At 40.5% G+C, this 21,047-nt stretch overlaps 1 protein-coding gene across 1 annotated transcript in view; it reads right to left on the reverse strand.

The window, feature by feature from the left end:
• Positions 1-282: 282 nt before the first annotated feature.
• The window catches only part of suclg2 (succinate-CoA ligase GDP-forming subunit beta), a 133,049-nt gene continuing 112,284 nt past the window's right edge, over positions 283-21,047 (reverse strand). The window contains exons 10-11 of the mRNA XM_041980250.1: positions 15,184-15,304; positions 283-1,344 (exon numbers count right to left, since the gene is read on the reverse strand). Coding sequence (XP_041836184.1) covers positions 1,232-1,344; positions 15,184-15,304 — 234 coding nt within the window. The 3' untranslated portion in view covers positions 283-1,231. The remainder of the gene's footprint in view (positions 1,345-15,183; positions 15,305-21,047) is intronic.

Raw genomic sequence — 21,047 nt, forward strand, 5'->3', positions numbered from 1 at the left:
ACAGACACCCTGACATGCATAATACAAACACAGCTCGAGTTATTTGGAAAACGCGGTGGCCAGGCTGAAGTGTTTCTGCTGCTCTGTGAGTCCACAGCATTGATGCTGAAGGGCAAACAACCGAACAAACTGCTGAGGGTCTCTCTTCTCACACCAACATCACTTTTACTGGATCCTGCAGATAAATTTGCTCTGGAAAAAAACAGTGAAATCCCTGCTGACCTCCTAACTTTCTATCTGTTGGCAGTTTTGCACCGAGGGCACTGGACAAACATGAGTAAGTCACTTTGAAATATTTGTTTTTAATGTCTTAGATTATATACATAGATTTCATTCTGTATTTAAGATATCAATATACATAGTTAATAATTATTAAAAAAGATAAGAACAATTTTTTCTTGATTCATTTTCAGTTTACAAAAGCTTTTAGGCTTCATTTAACAGGCACATATTAAAGAGGAAGATGAACTGAATATCAGAGTAGCACTTAAATAAGACATGATCAGAGAGGGACATCAATGAGACTCAGATAAGGCTTTCTAACTTGCACAATGATACAGACGGACTGATGCAAACTTAAACACTGTAGAGCAGGGGAGCCTCCTCAAGATCCACTATCATGCAACCTTTAGATGCAATTCTTCTCCAACAGATCTGATTCAAATGGCTGAATTCCCTCATCCACGTGTCATTCCGCTCTGCAGAGGCCTGGTAATGAGTCATTCATTGGATGCAGGTGTGTTGGAGAAGGGATGCCTCTAAAAGTTGCAGGACAGTAGATCTTGAGGGCTGCACTTGGGCATCCCTGCTTTAAGTCACACTTAGATCCACTAGGAGTCCCAGCTTACGCCGTACTGTGCCTTTAATGTACAAAACTGTCTTCTTTTGCTCAGTTTTCTAAAAAGAAATGGCACCATGTGTGGAGAAATAAAGCGTATTGCTTTGGAGAATGGAATGCACAAAGTGGTGGTCTCAATCTAGAAGTCATGAAGGCTGGAGAGATTTGTGTGATTCTCTCCCAATTATTATAAATTTAATGGAAAAAAAGTAATTACATTTAAAAAAATTATACAGAATTTAAAAAAGAGCCTCCTCACAAATGTGATATGGATGATGTAACAAAAAAAATCTTTGCTAGTTGACAGAAATGTGAAGAAAAAAAGGCTTATGTGAGGAAAGGCTTGAGGTGTGCATGTGTAAGAAAAGCCTGATGATATCTAAATAAAGTTTTCTACTTCTTTATGGCGGCCACAGCTTTCTTGGCAGCGTCGTCCAGGTCTTCGGCAGCAGTGATGGGCAGGCCGCTCTCAGTCAGAATCCTCTTTGCCTCGTGGACGTTGGTTCCTAACAGACACACAGAAACACTGTCAGATCACACTGCAAAAAAAAAACCAAAAAAACAAACATTTTAACAAGGTTGAAGCTGCTCTGCCATCTGCACCCATGTTCAAAAACCAGGCTGTGTGAAAGAGTTCCTCGGGAGGAATCAATGCACACAGACAGATGGATGGAGTTATGGGTCAACGGTGGCGCATTCAGCTGCTGATCTGAGAGCGGTTGCGGCTGTGAACAACAGGCAGAAGGGCAATTTTGTGTGTGTGGATGCTCCCCTGGCTGCAGCGAGGTCAGAGGTAGCAGGTGCTGGGTGACACGCTGATGATCACGCCCCCGGTGGACCTGGAACTGAGCACACAGAGGTTCCCGGAGACGTTGGGCTCAGCCCCGAGGCTCCACACGCTGAACTGGCTGCATCCCAGCGCTGCATGCTGCTCAGCCAAACGCAGACCTGACAGTCCTGTCACAACACAGGGCGCCGTGGTGGGTGGAAGGACACCGAGGGGGGGACGAGTGTGAAGGAGGTGGTTGGTAAGAAGAATGGAGCATAAGGTCAAACGAAGCAGATATCCCCCTTTACTGCTGGAAACCAACTAAATCCAGCTGTTTGTCTGGTATTTGCAGTTTTCACACATGATTATAGAAAGAACGAAAGAAAGAAAGAAAGAAAGAAAGAAAGAACGAAAGAAAGAAAGAAAGAAAGAAAGAAAGAAAGAAAGAAAACATCTGGTCAGATGTCAGATGTCAGATGCCAAACCAAACGCAGTTCAAACCCCAGCAGGTGGGACAGAAACTCTGGAGCTAGCAGCCAGGACCAAAAAACATGTCTTACTTTTGATGTTTTGTGATGAAAAGTTTGATTCAAGCTCTAAAAACTGCTAATGCGTTCTCCTGTGACTCCGCTTTTGTTTGAGATGAATTGATTGATGTCCATCATGATCTTCGGCCGATGGATTCCTGAGATATTTACCAGTGTAAATATTAAACACCTGGAAACTGCTTCACTTTTTTTAGATTCTTCTGCAGCACAGTTCCTCCTAAGACATTTACTCATTCCTAGCATTACTTTACTCGTTGCTAAGATGACTTTACACATTCCTAGGATGCCTTTACACATTCATAGGATGACCTTACTCATTCCTAGGATGACCTTACTCATTCCTAGGATGACCTTACGCATTCCTAGGATGACTTTACTCATTCCTAGGATGACTTTACACATTCCTAGGATGACTTACACATTCCTAGGATGACTTTACACATTCCTAGGATTACTTTACACATTCCTCAGATTACTTTACACATTCCTAGGATGACTTTACACATTCCTAGGATGGCTTTACTCATTCCTATGATGACTTTACACATTCCTAGGATTACTTTACACATTCCTCAGATTACTTTACACATTCCTAGGATGACTTTACACATTCCTAGGATGGCCTTACTCATTCCTAGGATGACTTTACACATTCCTAGGATTATTTTACACATTCCTAGGATTACTTTACACATTCCTCAGATTACTTTACACATTCCTAGGATGACTTTACACATTCCTAGGATGGCCTTACTCATTCCTAGGATGACTTTACACATTCCTAGGATTACTTTACACATTCCTAAGATTAGTTTACTCATTCCTAGGATGACTTTACACATTCCTAGGATGACCTTACTCATTCATAGGATTACTTTACACATTCCTAGGATTACTTTACACATTGCTAGGATTACTTTACACATTCCTAGGATGACTTTACACATTCCTAGGATGGCTTTACAAATTCCTAGGATTACTTTACACATTCCTAAGATGACTTTACTCATTACTAGGATGACTTTACTCATTCCCAGGATGACTTTACTTATTCCTAGGATTACTTCACACATTCCTAGGATGACTTTACACATTCCTAGGATGGCTTTACAAATTCCTAGGATTACTTTACACATTCCTAAAATTACTTTACTCATTCCTAGGATGACTTTACACATTTCTAAGATGACCTTACTCATTCCTAGGATGACTTTACACATTCTTAGGATTATTTTACACATTCCTAAGATTACTTTACTCATTCCTAGGATGACTTTACACATTCCTAAGATTACTTTACACATTCCTAGGATGACTTTACACATTCCTAAGATTACTTTACACATTCCTAGGATGACTTTACACATTCCTAGGAGGACTTTACTCATTCCTAGGATGGCTTTACACATTCCTAGGATGACTTTACTCATTCCTTACTCATTTTCTATTGTGTTCTAGGTAAATTTACTCTGACTCTATATTGTAATCTCACATGTCTCAGCTTTCTGTAGAGACCAAAATTATACATACAGTCCTTGTAGTTGTGAAGCTATACTTAATTTTATTTTGGGTAGGGGAGAGTGGGGTCAGTTGCAACAGGGGACGGTTGCAACAAGTCTTATTCCTCCAATCAGAAACATGCCAGAGAGATAACACTCATACTGCACATGCTCAGGTAGACCCTCCCCCCACCAGAAACACAGATGTCACATTTAACATCTGCTGCTTCATTTTATGGAAAAAACTTGTTTTGGAGGTATGAAAGTAATCTTTTTCATCTGCTATGTTTTTGTCATACTGTCCTGGCCTTTTGTATGAATTAATCAAAACTTAATTAGGTTGAATCATTGTTTTGTTGACTTCTAAGTCACATTGTTAGCATGCATCAAGGACAGTGTGTCTAGCTGGCAAATGATGTTCTGTCACAGTTGTCAGGTTGGGGACAGTTGCAACAAGTTGTTGCAACTGTCCCCAACCTAAGCAGCCATATCAAAACAGACCACACAACAGTATTTTTTAAAATATAATAATATATTTAATAATTTATAATAGTATATTATAATAATTATAATAATAAATAATCATTTTAAATGTATTATGTTGGTATTCAGTATGCAACGAGAATTGGAGAAAAGAAAACCACAAAGACAAGTGTAAAGAAAACAAAAAATCAGCCAAAAAGAAAGAGAGAAGAGTCAGACTCTGCATGTCTGCATTGTGTGCCTGGAAAGCTACTCGAAATCCAGGGAAGTGTGGCTGCAATGCTGGATGTGCAAGTCCTGGGCACATAAAGATTGCACAGGTAGAGGTGATTTTTACACATGCCACAACTGTGACTCAGAATGAACCAGTTAAAAAATCATTGAGCCAGCAGAAATGTTGGGGGAATGAGGGTTGGTTATTGTTTATAAGCTGTGTCATTTTGGGGTATCTGTTCACCTTTTAGGAAACCCAAGGTTCAAAAATCTGTTTTTATACAGTTGCAGTTTTGTACAATGTATACATGTTCAGTAAAAGTTGCATTGCAAATTTTTCTATTCTTCCTGTCTAACAATTAAATATGGAGAGATTGAATAGCATCTGTAACATCTGCACATTGACCCAAGGTAGGCCTTTGTTCCACACATAAACAAACATAACTCCACTAATATTTGATTAATTTTATAAAGTATCATCATAAAACAATATTGTAAAACCATACATAATTTCAAAATACGAAACTAAAGGTAATTTACTGTATTTTTAAAATGTTGCAACCCTCCCTGATTGGTGTTGCAACCGTCCCCATGGTTGGGGTCAGTTGCAACATCTGACTTATTCCATTCAAATAAATACTGTGACCGATATGTCATATGTACTCGTCTTTAAATGGTATGGGATAATAGTAGACAGATGTAAGTTCAACATATAAAAAGTTGGCACGTCTAATCCAAATGGTCTCTGATTAACTGAGAGAAATTAAAAAATTGTTGCAACTGTCCCCAGTCTCCCCTATATAGTTTCAGGAAGGAGGCAGAAATAATAGACCTCATCAAGAAGAAATCAGCAGACTCTGAACCTCACATCATCCCCAATATGTCTGTTACCTTATTTCTACCGCTGGGTTACAGCCATATACTTTCAAATATGTGTAAAAACTATTCTTGAGTCAGCCTCTGATGTAACACAGCAACAACTAATCAAATGTGCCAACTATCATCGGGATATTAAACCAAATGTTGGATCGTGCAGGCAGCTTTTTCCATCAGATTTGAAAAAGGCTCAGACATCTTTCTGACACTTATTTTTCAGACTTTTCTTCTTAAACAGCAGATCAATACCTGATCAGACAAATGATTTGCCGTGTGTGGGCTGCAGTGTTATTCCAATGTCTGTGCGTGATTAGCATCTCCCTGAATTCATTCTGATTAAATCTAAATGACTGGAGGGGTGTGTGTGTGTGTGTGTGTGTGTGTGTGTGTGTGCCAGATGCTTACAGGTTGACCTCAACTCTCCTAGCTGGCGTGTAATTAAAACTGCATGACATGTGAATTCTCTGGAGGCCTGGCCACCCGGATCAATAGACCTTTCATGAGGAATTCTATTACCAGCGCCACTTAACGCCTAATATTTCATCTCTTTTGTCCAGCCATATAATAAGTCATTCCAAACACATTTTCTGCAAGCTCGCACTCCAAACAATCAATTCTATGATGTAATTAATTAGAATAAGAGCAGGAAGAGACCTTGCTCCGGCACATAAACAGTGGATAGGGTGTCCCAGTCATTTTCTCATCAAACGGCAGAGGGTGTTCCGGCTGTACGAGCACCTCATGGCTGAGATGAGCGGTGCTGTGTGCTTTACGTTCAACAGGCTGATCCATGAGCCGCACTGAGACGGATGGATGCCCACTTACACCGACAGGCCGATCTATCACATGATTAAAACAACCAACTTAAAACAACACCAGATGAAACTCAGGAGGGGAGGATGCCATGTGGGCTCTAAAGCCAACACATCACGTAAAAAATATTCATAAAAGACAAATATATTTATGGAAAATGCATACAGGATCAAAATAAAGTAAACAACACATGCATGTGTTGCTATTTCATTCCACCCCTTTAAATCATACATATTAATGAGCAACAGTGGTGCGTGCTGCAGTGTTAAGATGATGCATCTGTGCTACCTGTGTTATTCATGTGAAGTCTGAGGGGGGGAAATAACACATCTGAGGGAGTGTGAAAGAAGAGTCATGCATTTATGTGGTTCGTTTTCTGCACGTGTGTGCGTGACAACTAACTGCAGTTCCATTGCGAGCGGTAGGGAGCACTGATAGCTCGCAGCAGCAGGAACCGAGCCCATGCATGTGAAGTGTGTGTGTCAAGCAGGCCAAGCGTATTTATGTGTGTGTTCACCTGCAGCCACTAGGTGCTGCCAGAGACCTACTCTCCGTCTGGATGGGACCACACAGTGGATGATGTAACACAGATGCGTGCATGTAACAAAAGGCAGATGCACATCAAGCAGCATTTGTGCTTTAAAATGAAATTCTGGTTCATTCATTTTTAAGAATGACGATAAAATGGGACCAAAAAGAAAATTCTTGCCTCCATTCAGCAGAAAATGGGGTTAATGGAGCCAGAATGAATAATGCAAGACTGAAAGTTAAAACTATTCCACCAGAACTTTCACAATTTCTGTCCAAACTGCTGAAAGATGATCAGGTGATTTTTTCTCAACAGCTCAAACCAACAAAAAACTAGTCCTTATTGAGCCATGTGATACATATACACACACATTACACCACATTTCTGCTGCAATGCTCTCTGACAAATACAGAAAAGCTCAAGTTGTGATCGTTTCTTATATCAAGGGCGAGATGGAGGACAAAAACATGAAAAGCTTCGTATTTTCTGTCCTCTGGGTCTCAGTTGGATCTCTTCACTTTTCACTTTTATTTGATTAATTTAACTGTGTAACAGGGACAAATCAACATGCTTAACCCTTTAACACCTACGTTTATTTACAATTCTCCATTTTCTATTCCCCTTAGGGGCTGGAGGCCGTCCCAGCAGTTACGAGGACAGAGGCAGCACCGACATGTCGCTAGTCCAGCCCAGAATTTACAGTTCTGTAAATAAAAATAATAAATCATTTTACTTATTAATCCCAAATGGAAATTTCAGCTCTGCTTTTGACCCATCTCTAGATGGATAAGAAAGCAGAGGGCTGCCATGTTTTGGCGCCTGGGGAGCAGTTAGGAGGGGTTAGGGGCCTTGTTCAACGGCTCAGTGGCACAACAGGGACTCAAACTCAGGTTCTCCAGACCCAAGCCCACCTCTGCGACCACTAGGCCACCACTCCCTCTAAAACCAAATAAATCCAGTTCAAAATGAGAGAAATTAAATATTAAGTAAATAAATAAAAATAAATTATTAGAAAATACATAAATAATAGTAAATAAATATCTACATTAAATAACAAAAAGAAATAAAATAATGAGACTGGCATCAGGGGTTTAATGTCATAACAAAAGCACATGACCTGAATGTGCTGGATAATAGAGAAATTTCTGTAGTCTCGTGGCACATAACACACACACACACATATACCCCCCCCCCCCCCCCCTCCAAAAAACAAACAAAAAAAAAAAAAATACAAAAACAAAGAAGAAACAACACAAATGGAGGAAAAACAGAAGCGTAATGATAAAAAGAAACATTGCTGATCAGAGACATTGAACAGTTCTGATTATACAAATACACACGAACATAAAAGTGATCACAGCCTTTTCAACTATTCAATTTATTTCCTTCATCCTTTCTCAAGCTGGTTAAAAGCTTAAATTTATATTTATAAAACAAATAAACAGGAAGAAAATCTTATTTCAGAAAAAAGGTTTATTATAGAATAAACAAAATCTGAGCCTGATATTAAGACAAAACCTAAGCATGGCTCTAAAATAAGAAGCATTTTATATTTAACTTCTACTGACTGATACTAAGAAAAAAGGTTAAATAACAGCTGTTTAATGGTTTGAAGAAAAAAAAGAAAAGAAAAAACAAAGAACCTAACAATTAAGCATTACAAACACACATTTTAAGTCATATAATAATCGGTTTACAGAATATCACCAAACATTAAGTCAACCAAACCAAAAATACTACAAGTTATTTGCCAACTCAGTGACCTCAAACTCTTGTTATGAAAATGGCATTTCACAGTTTCAGGCTTTGACTGCTAATCCTTACAATAATCAGCGTCTAGCAGCGAGAGTATTCCCTTCACAGTCCAAAATGAATGAACCCTGCTGCTACGTGTCAAACATCAAATGCTTCTGAGCAGGCTGCTGCTCAGCAGAGCAGATGCTTTCTCCTTTGATGTTCTGGTCGGTCATTAATCGAAGTGTTCGCGTCTCCTAAACTGTCTCGACTGCTGTTTAAGAAAGACAAGCTACAGCTACATCCAGCAGAGTCGAAATAGCATCTCTGGGACTGAAAGTTTGAGCTTGTGATCTTAAGTTTCTATTAGGGATGTGCACGACTAAACGATCAGTAGAAATAGTGAACATGTTTAATGTTTGGATGACACTAGAAGGATCTAAAACTGTTCTTTATCTCAGTGCCTTGCCATATAACTGACTTTTTCTGCTGTTTTGGAGACAGACGTAAAAGCATGTATTCTTTACTTCTTCTCGATAAGCAGCGGGTGCTGCTGCAGGGCCCTCCCTCTACCAGAAGCACTCCAAAGAGGCTTGTCCCTCACGCAGCGTCCATCCCAGCTTCCAGCGGCAGTCAGAGCAGGAGATGTTCACCACTGCTCCATGACCAGACTGAAAATGACAGAGCTCTAACTCCAAGCCTGGCTTAACTTCAGATATTAATGCTTATCAGAAGAATGTGGACAAAAACGTTTAAAAAGTTAAAAGTTCTGTAAAATGTCGTAGACCCCAAATTAAAAACCACATTAGTCTTAATGAAAAATAAAAAAAACAAAAGAAAATACTGACAGAAGAAAGTTTTTTTTTCTGTTCTAAACATATTTGGAGTGTCTTCATAACATTTTGCCTCTCCCACTACATTATTCTTCTTCTTAGCAGTGACGATTAAAATTATATGTATCTGGTTGCTTATGCAAATAAGACAATGTCATTTACTGACTTCTAACAACTTTTTGGACAGACATTGACTACTCTGGGTGTGACGCCCAGGCAGGTCTAAGTCAGAGCGGGGGATGTCGAAGCAGAGAAAGTTTGCTGAGAGAAACCTGTGTAGCAGTGAATGTTTCGCTACAAGCTTTAGCAATAAACCCCACACAGCCCTTTTAGTTCCAGCAGAGTCCCGCATCTACTTCACCACTGCTAGGTAAAATGAAAGGAACTAACCCTGAAGCTAGGGAGCTAACCCTGAAGCTAGCTGCAGCTAGGTGCTGGGTAACGTGAAGGGAGCTAACCCTGAAGCTAGCTGCAGCTAGGTGCTGGGTAAAGTGAAGGGAGCTAACCCTGAAGCTAGCTGCAGCTAGGTGCTGGGTAAAGTGAAGGGAGCTAACCCTGAAGCTAGCTGGGGCTAGGTGCTGGGTAAAGTGAAGGGAGCTAACCATAGATATATATAGAACGCTAGATGCCTCGTCCGCGTTGCCAGCCAACAAAGTCGAACGTCCGTGCCTGGCGGCCATCTTACCACAGGTAGCTCTCTCACCCATAACGCTGTTGGTAGTGTAAAAGTACTTTTCAGAGGACCATAACTTGATCAAATTTCAACAGATTTTCAAACGGTTTGGTTTGTTATAAACATGGGTGGATGTAATAATTATACTCAATTGTTATTAATGATTATGTCCTAAAAATAATGTTATGAAACAGGTAGATTAATATTTCCTATTACAAATAGGCTATAAGAAAGGCTCTATGTTGAAATCCCCACCCTGTACACAGATGTATATACTGTAGACACTGCATACTTGAATAATTGAGGCCTTGAGACCATACATGTAGGGGATAAACTTAACTGAACATTTTACCCACCTCTGACAATACTTCATACGCCTCTCAATATAATGCATGCTCATAATGTACCATAATCACAGAATACACAATATAAATTTACCCCTTTCATGCGTAGCATCCACTACGGTGGACACCTATTTGACAGCTGTTTTCTAGTATATTCTTGGGTGGATATTTGTAATTTTGCCACTTCAGGGGACATCAGTGAGTCATGCAATACACTGTCACTTACTCTAGAATGAATATTTATATATGTAAATTCATACATTGTAATAACCAAACTTTCTTTAGTGATAAACAGGAAAATAAAAATGATAGCCATATTTTTATAGAATAGCCAGATAATATAAATATGAAAAGCTTATCTAATTAATAATTTTGAATAAACTGTCAAAATACATTTAAAAAATAAGGTAAAATATGACCAAGAAATAAAAAAGCATCACTGTATGTGTCTCTGGAAGTAAAATACTGTATGCAAAAAACATGTGGCACTGTTTCTTATAATTCATGCTTGAAAGGGTTAATACCACTAATATTGGTATAAACAGTAAACGGTAACCTTCAGCATTATCAAATGTCCTCAATGTACAGTATAATTTACATTTACATATATGAAATCATAGAAAACCAGTCTGAAACACATTGTTTAGAAATATTTAATTAGGAGCTGAAACTCGGTGTCCGAAGACCCAACATCCACATTGCGCTAATGCCTCGTTTTCTTGTGTCAAGACTACGATGATTAGCGCAGCCATAAGCTGCACAAAAGTCCGGCATGTTCTCTTTGAAAAACAAATTTCCTGTAGAAATAAGAATGGAAGATGTTTTAAACAAACCAAACCCAAATTGAAAATCATGTGCAACTTTAGTTATATTGAAAAGAAACACCAATTCTGCCTCTGACTTCGACGTAAAATTACTAGGTGCTAGCTAGCAGCCTAGCCATACACAACGTTGACTAAACCGTTTTCTGAAGAGAAAATCTGCGATTTCAACATGTCCAAGCATCCAGGATTATAACCACGTTAATACTGTTTCTAATAAATCCAACCATTTGTAAATCCGTCAAAATTTCATCGAGATAAGAATAATAATGTTTCAGCATATCACTGACCTTACCTTGGTTTACCTCAGGTTCAACAGATTCTGCCAGGAAGCGAACCTGTGGTAAGATGGCCGACCTGTGATGCCGTTTAAGACTCCGCCATAAGGCATCTAGCGTTCTATATATATCTATGGAGCTAACCCTGAAGCTAGCTGCAGCTAGGTGCTGGGTAAAGTGAAGGGAGCTAACCCTGAAGCTAGCTGCAGCTAGGTGCTGGGTAAAGTGAAGGGAGCTAACCCTGAAGCTAGCTGCAGCTAGGTGCTGGGTAAAGTGAAGGGAGCTAACCCTGAAGCTAGCTGTGGCTAGGTGCTGGATAAAGTGAAGGGAGCTAACCCTGAAGCTAGCTGTGGCTAGGTGCTAGGTAAAATGAAGGGAGCTAACCCTGAAGCTAGCTGTGGCTAGGTGCTGGATAAAGTGAAGGGAGCTAACCCTGAAGCTAGCTGCAGCTAGGTGCTGGGTAAAGTGAAGGGAGCTAACCCTGAAGCTAGCTGCAGCTACGTGCTGGATAAAGTGAAGGGAGCTAACCCTGAAGCTAGCTGTGGCTAGGTGCTGGATAAAGTGAAGGGAGCTAACCCTGAAGCTAGCTGCAGCTAGGTGCTGGGTAAAGTGAAGGGAGCTAACCCTGAAGCTAGCTGCAGCTAGGTGCTGGATAAAGTGAAGGGAGCTAACCCTGAAGCTAGCTGCAGCTAGGTGCTGGATAAAGTGAAGGGAGCTAACCCTGAAGCTAGCTGCAGCTCCGCCCAGGAGGGGTCACTTCACCTCAGCCTCCCGACCTCAGTTTGGAGGCGGAAAGTTTAGCTGGTTTCTGTCGGGGTTTTCTCCAATAGTGGAGGCAGCAGAGCAGAGCAGCACGGTTACTAAACCCTCAGAAATGTTCCTGCAAGAGCAAAAAAAACAGACGGAAAGTCTGGTTTTGTTGTTTCTGAATGCTTCTGTGTTTGCGATGTTTAGTTCACCTGGTATAGCAGCCGCCATTTAACCACAGCTAGACCATGTTCGATCCAGAAGTCTCCCTGACCCACTTTCTCTCTACCTGCTTATATATAAGTAAAAAAAACATACATGTATGGATCAGACACAATATACAAATAATATCAGTTTTACTATTTCCATTTGAAGATTAAGTACTTTTTCAATTTATTATTGATGATGTCATTATGACGTCACAACGAATCAATTTTGAAAGGTCTGACTAGCCGACTTAAAAAGTCACCTAAAATGCCTATCCCTGGTCTCTTGATGTTGATTGTGACAAGAGTCTCATTCTGTCCAGAAACAACTGTTTTCTGTATTTGACGAATTCAATATCGTGACCCAAAGTATCCAAGCTGATATTTCAGGTGAGAAAAGGGAAGAAAAAGTTGGCATCTGATAACTAAAACCCCATATATAGTCTGGACTGGTGAAAAAGCACAACTGTTACGCACATGTGCTGTTTATGTTTACAACTGCAGCAGATGGCTGTTTAAGCTATAATGATGCTGTCAAGATTGAAGGAGCCATCTCAACCTCTCTAAGATCTCACATCTCTTTTTAATTAAACCAAGGGATAAATTTGAAGATAAGGCAGCCTTTACTCTTCCACAGACAGTTGGAGAATGGCTGAGCAAATCAATAGGTTGGGGAACAATGTTAAACGAATGCAGTTACCCTTTTCTCTGGACCCTGACGACTTTTTAAAAGAGGATTTTTTTTCCCCACAGAAGCAGACAACATCCTCACAACACAATATGTCCATGTTCACAGTGCTGCCAAAGAGGGCAGTACTGCACTTCCTCAGGAATCCCCTCCTACCCATAGCTTAAATAAATATTGGTGTGCATAAATGTGTCCATGTCTCCTTTCTGAGCTGAATCTATGGCATGATTATGCAATGGATAAACATGAGTTTTAATGCCGGAGCTTTAGGCCAGTTTTAGATTCATTCACTTCTTACATCAACTAATACATCCCTAACAGCATTTAGACCACATGGCTCTTTTTCTCCACGTTTGGGAATACATAACTCTCTGCCAGCGCAATCAGCCCCGGCCTTTTAAGAGAGCCTTTCCAATTAAAAGTGTGCCTGTTAATCCATTCTGATCCTGTTGAAGAGCGCTGGGCCCTTCTCACTGCCCTGCAGTCGGCCTAGCAAGCTGAGCTGATTGATTCTGAACCAATCCTCTCCGCAAGACTGCAGCCCAGGATGTAATGACCCACAACTAAAGCTTGGATTAGACCCCGGCCAGGAAAACGTGGTTGGACCTTCCAACGGCGCTGACCTTCTGGACTGTTGATGAGTCGGGCTGAATTACACGGACTAATGTGAGAAACGTGTTGTAATGCTGGATCTGTTTCGACTGCCCGTCCAGTCGCTTTTATGACAACAAATGTCAGCATGTGTGTGTCTTCTGTCTCATGAACAGTTTTATGTTTAGATGTGATAAATCAGTGAGAGGAGAAAAGGTGGTGCTCATGTGCATCTCACACTGATTTTTTATTCTTGAACTGTAATTATTTAGTTAAATCTTAAACTACATATCTGTGGAGAATCACTTAAGAAGCAAAAAAAAAGTGTGACTGGAGGCAAAATTACACACCTGAAGCTCTTCTAAATAAGCACTGGTAGTACAAATGATAAAGAAAACTTAACATTTTATACTACTCCTTTTATACTACTACTCCTTCTTTATACTCTCCTCCAAGCAGCAACATCCATTCTCAGCTGCTGCACCTTCACACACACCTGACCTACAAACTATACAATACGTGTGAAGACATACAGTACAAAGTGCTGAGAGCTAACACACACACACACATTTCCCTGCCCTCTACTCTGGACTTGGCTGGACTTTGACAATTAAGCTAACCACTAACTGGCTGCATCCCTCCGAGAATCACAGCTGCCATCTCTCTCTCACACACACACACACAGTGAACAGGTTTCATTAGCATTTACAGGTGAAAGGTGAGCCAATCAGCGCTGTCTCAACTGTTACTCTGGCTGCTGCTAATAACAGCTGCAGCAGAGTGTGACATGTATGAGAAATGCACTGCCCTTCTTCCTGCACTGGGACATTTGGGCCGCGATGAAGATGGATAGGCTCCAGATCATACAGCACAACGCAAAACAATGGCTCCAAAGTTTAAAACAAGGACTCCAGCAAAGAATATCTAAGATCAAAATTAAGTTGTGATCTTAAAGGGGCAATGTGTGGGGGAAAAAAAATGACAGAAAAAATTAATATATTTTTAAAAACTGTTTCTATAGGCATTTAATCACTTTACTAAAATAACCTTTGAAATCCATTTAATTTTTATTTCTTCCTGAATTCTGTGTTTGACTATGCAACCTCAACATTTCCAGAGGAGGTGTGTTTAATTGTGAGGTGGATGTGTGAAACTTTAGGAAAACATCTTTTTTTGAAAGATATTTTCACTCTAGAGGCCTTAACAACACAGCTGCTGGGGAGCAGAGGGGCACAGAGACAGAGGGGGATTCGAACCTGCACCAGCTGCCTGTACTAGCTGTAATCTCTGTAACCTATGAGCTAAATGCTCAATTAGTTGTAGTCATTTTCAACCTTTACGCACCAAAATATAACTGGCGTAATTCCTTTCCTGTATGTGTGGAAGTTTTTAGGTAGAAAAAGGCAGAGGCAAGACAAACACTGGTCATAAATGAGAGACATGGGACAGAGCAGCGAGCTCGGTTCCATGTTGTGGCTTTTGAGGCCAGTATCATTATCCAGCATCATGAAATCCTCATTAAGGTAAACAGCTTTCATAACAGGCTAGATGGAGATCAATGCTCTGCATTTATGAGAGGAGGTGATGCGGATTGTTTACTGTGTGAGTGGGAGTGTCAGCTGGGAGCAGCTTACTAAGAGTTTAAAAGAGACTAAAACACAGATTTCTTTGTGTTTGCACGCATTAAATTGTCATTCTACCTTCAAGCCTGACCACCAGCGGGACCTTCAGCTCCAGCTCTCGACAGGCTTTGGTGATGCCGTTGGCGATGATGGCACAGTTGACGATGCCCCCGAAGATGTTGACCAGGATGGCTTCAACCTGGGGGAGAAGAAAACAATCAAACAAATGATTAATGTGATGGCTTTAGCCACACATTGGTTAAAAAACCTAAACACACCTTTTAGGTTTAGTTTGTTTTTTGTTTTAATGACATCCAATTTATATTCCCCTATGTGCGTTATTTGTTTTGGCCAAACAGCTAAACAAGTTAGGTCGGCTTTTGTCAGTTCAGTTTTAGTTTTATTTCAGTTTGGTTGTTAAGTTACTAATTTTTATAGACCTACTTATTAATTCTTCTCGGATTTTGTATGCACTGAATTTTGGGGTAAATACAATCCAAGTTTTCTAAGACTTCCCGGAGTTCTCTGACAAAATGCTCAATCCCTCACAGTTACACAATATGTAGATTTTTACCACCTGTGTGCAATAAAAAAGTAGCTTGCAACAAGAGGTTAAGCAAGTATGTTATACCATTCCCATAATGTAGTTATATACGTCCAACATAGGCATAAAAGCTACTTAAAGGTTCCACATTTTTTCCTCAATTGGAAAAAATCGGTGTCAGAGGTCCTACAACAATGTTTTCAAAGTGTATTTCCCCAAATTCAGCCTTGGTCCTTAATTTCAGCCTTTCAAAAAATGACTCTAGTGAGCGCTACTGAGAACGGGCTGTGTCTGAACCTTTAAATGTTCATGAGTGGTGCCTGTCCTCGCCCAGTAGGTCATACACGCTGCTGACAACAGTGTCAACAGTGAGGTAAAATAATAAAGGAAAGTAGAAAAATGACAAACAACAATAAGCTCAAATAAACCACATGTAGTAAAAAAAAACAAACTAAAAACCAACTGAAAAATGCCCCATATGTTAGCTAGGAGCTGCATATGTTAAGATGTAGGTGCTCTAAAATAAAAATTTTAATTTCTGTCCAACAGCTACCAAAGACAAACCTGCCAAACCTGCACCATCTTTACTTTTGCTGTCTTGCAAATTCTTTGTAGAAGATGTCCTAAATTTTCTCACCAAATGAGCAGCTGAAAAGTGATATCACTAAGCAGAGAAGTGAGGCAGCCAGTGTGAGTGTATGTGTGTGTGTGCGGTTACACTAACAATCTAGCACTTGGTAATTACCCTGGCTAGCTCAGTGGAAAAGTAGACTTAGAGCACACAGGATTAATCCTCCATGTTTGTTTATAATCACTGCTAATCTGTTAGCGCCGATTTAGATGAGCAGCTTGTGGGGGTGTGTGTGCATGTGTGCGTGCCTGTTGTGAATGTGCATGTTTTCCATGTGTGGTAATGATGTTTACAGGGAGAGAAGATCAAGGACTTGGATAGCTATCAGAGCGACAGCCATGGCATTGTCCTCGACATGCTATCCAAATGAGCATCACCTTACGAACATCAGAGAACGATACAGAACCCAGAGAGAGAGAGAGAGAGAGAGAGAGAGAGAGAGAGAGAGAGAGAGAGAGAGAGAGAGAGAGAGAGAGAGAGAGAGAGAGAGAGAGAGAGAGAGAGAGAGAGAGAAACAGGTGTGGGCATGTGGGCAGTACCAAAAAGACTCGTGCAGGAAACTGAGCAAGCAGAGAACTGTTTCATGCTGATTAAGTTTATTATGCAGGGATGTGGCCAGGAATGAGAAAAAAAGAAGAAAAACAAGGGGAAAACACAGGTATGACAAGAGAACATGACTCAGATGTTCCAATGTGAGATGGAAGAGATGAAAAGAAATGAGCCAAAATAATGGATGAGACAGAGGTAAAAATAGTCTTTTGGATCCTCGACAACCAAATAAACAAGGTACGGTGTTCTCAGAAATCCATTCGTTTGGTACAGAAACCAGGATTGACAGTGAGTGTGTGAAGAGTGTATTTGGGGTGTAGAACATCTTCTTTGTACATGTAAACTAAAAGCATCACTCAAACCACTCTTATGTTAGATTAGTCTGAAAATAAACCAGTCGTTACTGGCTACGCTGAAAGCAACGGCTTCTAGCAAAGCACTGATGCAGAAATTATAAGGAAACTAGTGAGAAAATGCTTAATAATAGTAATAATAACAATAATAATGGATTGGATTTGATACAGCGCTTTTCAAGGCACCCAAAGCGCTTTACATAGTGTATCCATTAATCATCCACTCCTCACTCATACCTGGTGATGGTAAGCTACGTGTGTAGCCACAGCTGCCCGGCAGGCTGACGGAGACGTGGCTGCCAGTCCGCGCCTACGGCCTCTCCGACCATCACCGAACATTCATTCACCAGTGATGCCAACACTTCAAAGCTTCAATTCAAAGAAGCAAAAGCTTAGATATCCCTAATCATTTCTGAGTAAGTCTTTTAGCTTTGTCCAAACTCTAGAGATTTTCTTCTGTTTTAAAAGTTGAAGATGCATGCCCAGTGCATGCAAGCCCTGAGGAAGCTCATCGTCTGATGTTATTGTTTTTACACGACGCTGCTCAGCACACTGTTATCAACGTGTAAAAGTACTTCATTTCTTTTAAATGCAAATCAACCATCATTCTTAAGTCCAAAGCAAAGCCTCGAGGGATCCACGTTGTTCATTAGCGTTTCCAGCACTGATACCACAGAGCTGGTAGGAATCTGCTGTATGTGTGTGTTTTAACTGTGGCTTTGCTGAAGCACAACCAGATACTTGCAAACAGCACTGACAACTTTAGATGAAAAAGGTGAACTTTTAATACACACACATATACACACATATATGTGATTGTAATGACCAGAATCTGTGTGTGCAGAGTGTAAGAATCTGCCGTTCCACCACATCCCAAAGCTGCTCTATTGAACTGAGATCTGCTGACTGTGGAGGCCGTAGGAGTCCAGTGAACTCATTATCACGGTCAAGAAAGCAGCTGGAGATTATCTGATTATCAATAAGTATGTATGTCATTTTTTAAAATAAGCACAATTTGAAGATGCACTGTAATTTAATTGTACTTCAGTGCTATGACAATAAAGCTTTCAACTGTATTTTATTCTATTGAGCTTTGCGACATGGTTGAAGTAGCATCAGAAGATGCTCCACTGTGGTCATAAAGGGATGGACATGGTCAGCAACAATACTCAGGTAGGCTGTGCTGGTTAAATCAGGCCACATTGGGACTAAGGGGCCCAAAGTGGGACAAGAAAATATCCCCCCACCATTACACCTCTAGCAGCCTGAAGCATTGATCCAAGGCACGATGGATCCATGTTTTCATTCTGAGTCTAGCATCTGAATGTGGAGCTGAAATGGAGACTCATCAGACCAACAACGTTTCTCCATCTTCTATTGTCCAGTGCTGGCGAGTCTGTGTGAACATATAGCTTCAGTTTCCTGTTCTTAGCTGACAGGAGGCACCCGGTGTGGTCTTCTGCTGCTGTAGCCAATCAAACTCGAGAGACGCTTGTGTGTGAAAATCCCAGTAAATCAGCAGTATCTCAAATCTCCTTTCTTCCTCATTCTGATGCTGGCTTAAACTGCAGCAAGTCATCTTGACAAAGTCTAAATGCACTGAGTAGCTGATGTGATTGGCTGATTAGCTATTTGGGTTAACAAGTAATTGAATATGTGTACCTAATAAACTGGCTGGTGAATGTATATTCTATGTTCTTCCAGGGTATATCCAGCGATGTCCTGGCTTATGACCTGTGTGTGAGCCTATTATTCAGCACTTCCTTAGGCAGTTGGGGCCCATACTGAGAAGTTGGCTGCATCTCCACAAATTTATCAGAACTTTTGATAAATGAAAGCAGTGAGATGAATGATGCCTAAATATAACCAACTGTCTCCCTAACTTCAGTATATGTAGATGAATCCAAACTTTTAGCCTCACCACCTGCAAAAGACTCCAAACGGGTTTAAGCTCAGTGCTCAGAACTCCATGGAAACATCTTCTACATTAGCTAAAAGACCAGTGAGCAAACTGTATTATATTTTAATGCACTTATCATCAGCAAGCCCAGCACATGACATGAGCAGTGCATTAACAATAGGATGAATATATCTAATATGACAGTGATGTCAGATCGCTCCTCATGTAACATGAGAACACAGCTGCACAGGGTGCACTTTATGGCATCACAGTGATGGCTCATACATAAGACTATGCAGCATAACATTTTCAGTGGTTGAAAGTTTGCATTTTCAACCGCAGTTGTTTGGTGTCCCACCCACACTCTCTCCCACTTATTACATGGTGCCCCACTTGGGGGCAGCAGAGATTTAAATGCTATTTTGCAGCCTACAAGGACTCCATTCTTACCATATCTACAGCTCATTTTTCAGCTCTGTCTCTATAGGGAAGAACCATATTTCATCCATTCATGCATCTCCTATTGACACCCATATACATTAAGGTTACATAAGACATGATTTATGTCACCTGGTACAAATATAAAAGCGTTTTCTAGAAATATGGATGTGAGAAGGACCAAGTTGAGCTTTGCAGTGAGCTTGTTTTATTTGGTCTTTGGTTCAACATGACATGTCTCTCTTAAGCATGCTGTTCTTTGTGTTCATACTGTCCTTTTGTTACAAGAAAGTTCAACCTAAGGCGCATTATTCTCCCGGTAGGAGTATAAAGCTGCAAAGAGGCAAAAAAAACAAACAAAAATGGTGCTCCACTTCTGGCTGCTTCAAGAAGACATCACAGATCTGTACTATAACAACAGAAACTGCTTCATAATCCTTTTAAGAGACACTTCAGTGTGCCCAGAGTTTAGATTTCCACTGATGATGATGACACAAGGGCAGAAACGGCGAAAATATATGCATCACTCTTTCCTGGATTACCCCACTAATTTTCAAAAACAGTTAAATGCTTTTGATAAGCATACTGTCTGGTTGTGTTCATGAATACTGCAAGCATACAAAGAAAATACATCCTTTACAACAAGGTAGCAGGTTATATTGGGTTAAAATCTTTCAATAATGAGCTGCACAAAAGAATGGGAGCCACATTTAGGGTCAGTTTTCTTGGTTTGATACCTGCCCCCAATCAAAAGTCTTACACTTCTCTGCTCCATTTAGGCTTTCAGCGTCTCTGATATCCAGCTTAAACGTATGAAATAGCGCTGCATGCTTCAATCCACCTAAAATCTCCAGCATCACACTCAGAAGCATTTTACCTCCTGTTAAAGAAGAACAGTCTCTTTCCTTTTAGGCGCTCAGTTCAGGTGAGCTAAGTTGGCAGCGGGGTAGATTTCTTTCATCAGAGCTCAGCTTAAAGGCAGCAGGTGTAATGTGCCAGCTCGTTCTTTTTAAGGGATCTTTGTGTGTTCTTCCAGAGTTACAGCAGGAGCTGGTGCCTTCTACCTAGATGCAGGTAAAATGATTCAAAATTTGGAAAATAGTATCATTGCTGCTGGCATTCCAATACCCTGCCAAGGCTCCGTCTGCTTCAGAAAAAAAAGGCCTTGACAGGAGAAACAGGCTTTTCTGCCTTCTTTTATATGGCCCACTAACTGCATTTAGGACAAGAAAGAAATGTAACCCAGACAATTTGACATGCTCACATCAACCTATCCGCTTTTCCTGAGACGTTTCTTGGATTCACATTTTCATAAACAGTCAAAACACGGCTGTTATGGGCACAGGCATGTCTCATAATTATACATCAATGGTCACCTGTATTAACCGAAATACAAAGATGGGATTGGAAAGCAAAAAAAACTGCATGTTAAAGAAGGTCTTCATTCCCACTTCTGTAGAGCCGATGCTGCAAATACTGTAGCAAACAAACATGATGTACTTTTCTCCTCCAAAGTCTAACCCAGGG

This window comes from Melanotaenia boesemani, chromosome 3 (genome assembly GCF_017639745.1).
Source record: "Melanotaenia boesemani isolate fMelBoe1 chromosome 3, fMelBoe1.pri, whole genome shotgun sequence".
NCBI lineage: Eukaryota > Metazoa > Chordata > Actinopteri > Atheriniformes > Melanotaeniidae > Melanotaenia > Melanotaenia boesemani.